The sequence below is a fragment of the Pygoscelis adeliae genome, unplaced genomic scaffold, assembly GCF_000699105.1.
Source record: "Pygoscelis adeliae isolate BGI_AS28 unplaced genomic scaffold, ASM69910v1 Scaffold98, whole genome shotgun sequence".
NCBI lineage: Eukaryota > Metazoa > Chordata > Aves > Sphenisciformes > Spheniscidae > Pygoscelis > Pygoscelis adeliae.
The window spans coordinates 57,943-62,164 of NW_008825547.1; the positions used below are offsets into that span (position 1 = coordinate 57,943).

Below are 4,222 nucleotides of genomic sequence, written 5' to 3' on the forward strand. Positions count from 1 at the left end.
CCGGCACCCCGGGGGCTGAGCCGGCCCCGGGGGTCTGGCACACCGTGCGCAATTCCTTGCAGGCAGTCTTTCACTAGGTGCTCTCCCTCCTGCCTACAAAGCGTAGGCGGGGATGAGTTTTAAACGTCAGGGGGAAATCCGGAAAAACCCCACAATTGGATGCTCCTTTAGCTTTAAACAAAACGGGCTCGGCCGTCTTTTAGGTCCCATTTCTGTTCTGGCCTGCTTACTGCAGCGGAGCAGTAATGCCGAGAAGGTGCTGCTCGCTGACCCCTGCGATGCGGTCACCCATCTGCGTTCCTGTAGCTTGCCTGGAAGTTGCTCTGCTTCCAGTAGGACCCTACAAAGGCTCAGCGGTGTACGTGTGAGGTTGGTTTTTTGTTTTACCCATAGGACTGTAATGGTGTAATGAATATACTGCTTTGAAAGCCAAAAAAAGTGGAATTTGGGTGGAGGCCGGCAGTACTGCTGGGACCCGATGCTGTTTGTTTCAGTGATACTCGTCAGACCCGCGTACCCCTTTTGGCTCCCTTAACCTTGTATTGTGCTCTAGGGAGTGGCTCCGTTTTACCAGGAGAACCAAAGAGTTTCTCTGGAAAACCAAACCTACCTTCTTGCACCTACTCCCAGCTTAGTCATTAAGGCATCGCCCTAGGGAACCAAAGGGCTTCCTTGGGCCAAGGCAGAAGTTCATCCCTAGTCTCCTCCTTACAACTCGGCACACAAATGCTATGCTGGAGACCAGATGTATTTAATTTTAGCAAGGTCTGTTAGCTCTTTACTCCATTTTTCATCAGCTGCTTCTCTTATAATAATAAGAAACTTGGGCTTAATAATGAAAATCTACATTTTTACTGGACCAGAGGGATGATCTTGTAGGAAAATGAGATCGTCTTCCAAAAATTTGGAGTACAGGAGTTCTGCAGGGGACACAACAGTGCATAGGCTGGGAAGAGCAAAAATGGCATATGAAAGCGAAGTCTCTATAGCAAAATGCATTCAGCTGTATACTGCGAGGTCAGGAGCCTGTGTGGGATGATGGATAGGGAGATTCTTGAACAGGAAAGGGCCAAGATAGGGAAACTCCCTGCATAAGGGCAGACTGCTGTCTGCTGGGCAATGCTTTGCTCCAAATAAATGCAGGGCTACAGCTCTATCTCCACTACAGCCCACACTCTGCCTCTCAGGATTGAACAGGACTGCAGTGCAACTCCAGCTCGGAAAGCCCTCGATTGCCTGACCACCTAATCCACAACCATACGCTGGAAGATCCCTCTCAGCTCAAAACACTTGTGGAGTTAGAGCTCTGTACAGCACCAAACCCTCACCTTACTCTCCAGGCTGAGTAGGACCCCAGGGAAATTCTAGTGGACACATCTCAACCCAGAGAAATACAAAACATGTTTGGTGAGAGTGGAGTGCTTACTGGCACAGGACTCCCTGGGCTCAGCTGCAGGAGAACGGAAAGGTTGGTTAGGTTTGGGGATAGGGGAACTGAGAGTTTCCTCACGCCTGAGAGCTATGAAGAGGCTGCTGTCTGGATGGAGTTTAAGTTCAATGCATGTTTGGAGATAGAGCAGATTCCCAAACTCTCCTGTGTGTTAGGGCCAGGGTTAACATTGGAGCTAGAGAACTGAGCGCCTTCAGAGATTTCCTAGAATTCCCTGCTCCTTTCTGTCCTGACTTACTGACTAGTCTTCCTGGATGAATCCTGGACCTGAATTGTTGGTAGCCTCATCTCCAGTCTTGTTTCTGGTCCTGTCTCTTGGGTGGACCTCAGACTTCCATTTTAGGTAACCCTTTTTCCTGGATGGATCTTGGACTCGACTGGGATGTGGTAACTGCCCCGGCTCTGTGCCATGGTCTAACTCCAAATTGCTCATGCCATGTCCCTACGCCAGCTCTGTGACCTTGTCATGGCCCTGTGTGTCTGTCTTAGGTCCATGTTTTCATCCCAGCTCATGACATATCCCTGCCCTGGCTCTGCATCACCCTGAAACTGCACATGATGACTCTTCTCTGGCCTGAGCCCACAACAGAAAATAGCAAATAGCATTGTTTTGTTGCATGTTTCGTTGCAAATAGCAACAAAAGCACTTCACAAGCAGTACACCTCTGAAGCCAGATCTTTGTAAGGTGTGAGGACTCACCTTGATGGGAGGAGAAGCTGCTGTCAGGGCCCTGAGTGCATTAATAGCCCTTAATTACCTTGGCCAGCCTCAGCTGGGGCCTCCACCCACACACCCTCTGGCCATTGACTCATGGGCTCCATGTAAACTTAGGCGTGGACATCCAGACTTGACCTGAGCTATGCATGTCCAGTCCTGTCTCCTGTTGTCCTGATATACAGGCTGGTCTTCCTGCACAGACTGTGGACCTCTGCTACAGGTAGCCTCATCTTTAGTCCTGCCTCCTGGATGAACCTCGGACACGTATTATAGGTAGTCCGTCCTGTCTCTTGGCTGGACCCTGGGCTTGACTCTACCTTGCTGTGTCTGGGGCTGTTGGTGGATCCAGCCACTACTACATACCTGTTCCCATTCAGAAACTTCAGGACTGCACTGTGGTCATTGAGGTCACAGCCCTTGCCTGCACTATGGTCACCTCTGCTCCTGGCTCATCCTCCTGTGAAAAGCAGCCCTACTCCTGCTGCTTGCTGACACACCTAGAGCTAGCATAAATGACAAAAGTTGTTATCTGACTTCAGATAAACATGTATTTGAAGTGGAGAAGAGGATTCACTGCTCTGCTACGTGGCAGCATCAGAGTTAGGGTGCTAGGGCACAGCAAGGGCTGGCTGCTCCCCAAGGGGAGCCAAACATGATAACAGGGCAAGTGGAGGCAGGTGCCTCACCAGCCTGGTGCAGTCCCACCCCCCCGAGCAAGGTGAGCAGGGCAGCTCTGGTGATGGCAGTGAGGTTCCACCAAGAGTACGATCACTAGGCAAGTCCACGGTGATGAGGCAGATCCAAGGTCAAGCTGGGGAGACGCATGCATGCGCCAGGGTCTGCATCAATGGGGTACAGGGCTGGGCCCAGGCATGGCTGCAGCGTAGCTCGGGTGAGAGTCAAGAGCCTCAGCTTAAAGGCAGCTCCCCAGGAAAGGAGCAGGGAGGCCCTGCTGAGGTGTTCCACCAGAGCTGTTTGGGAGAGCCTAGGCAGGAGCAGTTTCTGGCTTTCTTCACAACAGTTCTTATCAGACCTTGAGCAACCAGCTATACAACCTGAAGGGGACAAGCGCACCCTGGGCCTTGATGTACTGTGCGCTTCAGTACGTCAGTACTCATTGAATTACAACCCTTTTCTTACTGCTCAGGATTTGAGAAAGATGTTTTCTCTAGTGGAAATCCTGTTCTGAAGGGCCTTAGTTGCCTAATGACAAATTCTCAGATTAGCTTAAATTTGACCTGGGTAGCTCTTTGTATTTCACAGACTGCATCCAGTTGACTCATGAATTCACTTACCCCTACTCTGCAGCAGATCCCAGAGAGTCCCTCTCAGCTCAAAACTTGTGACGAACTTCATCTGCATCCTTATCCCAGCTCCTACCCTATCTCTCAGCCTTCAGCAGAGCCCCTCTGGAATTCCAGCTTGGAATTAAATCATTTCCCTCACCTGCCCCCTAAGTTGCCAGACAAAGCAGGGGCTGCTCTGCAGTCCCAAATGCTCACTGAACTGCACGTCTGTCCTGAGCACAGCCCTCATCCTAGCTCTCGGGGTTCAGGAGGACCTGAGGGGAACCCTTAGCCCTACGTTAACGCAGTCACAAAGCCCAGCCATTCTCCTTTCCCATAGAAAAAGACATGGCTTTCTCCCACCCCACCTCACAGTTCAGGTTGCATCTCTGGCTACATAGCAGAGTATAGGTGCAGAGGAGTTCTGTATCTGGCTCCTTTTCTCAAGATTTCTTTCATACCCCTCAAAGGTGGGGAGAATGGACCTCAGACTGATGAACTTCTGTCTTTCAGACTGGCTTCAATATGACTTCAGGTAATGTTTGTATTTCTCAGTGTGCATCCAGCTGACTCAACAGCTAGCATATGCCAGTGTAAGTATATAAAAAAACTGCGAGCAGTAAAACTGTCAGCTGTGTAGATTTGTCTATTGCAATCCATATATATAACCGTAACTTTCTTACTGAATGGCATATTGCCAGTATATAGGCTGGCAGATGTGCAGCTGAGGGTGTAAGCACCGTCCAGAGAAGCCCATTTTCATGAGCT

General features: G+C 50.3%; 1 protein-coding gene across 1 annotated transcript in view; it reads left to right on the forward strand.

Moving 5' to 3' along the window:
• Positions 1-112: 112 nt before the first annotated feature.
• CLN5 (ceroid-lipofuscinosis, neuronal 5) overlaps positions 113-4,222 on the forward strand; it is a 14,686-nt gene continuing 10,576 nt past the window's right edge. The window contains exon 1 of the mRNA XM_009332099.1: positions 113-369. Coding sequence (XP_009330374.1) covers positions 113-369 — 257 coding nt within the window. The remainder of the gene's footprint in view (positions 370-4,222) is intronic.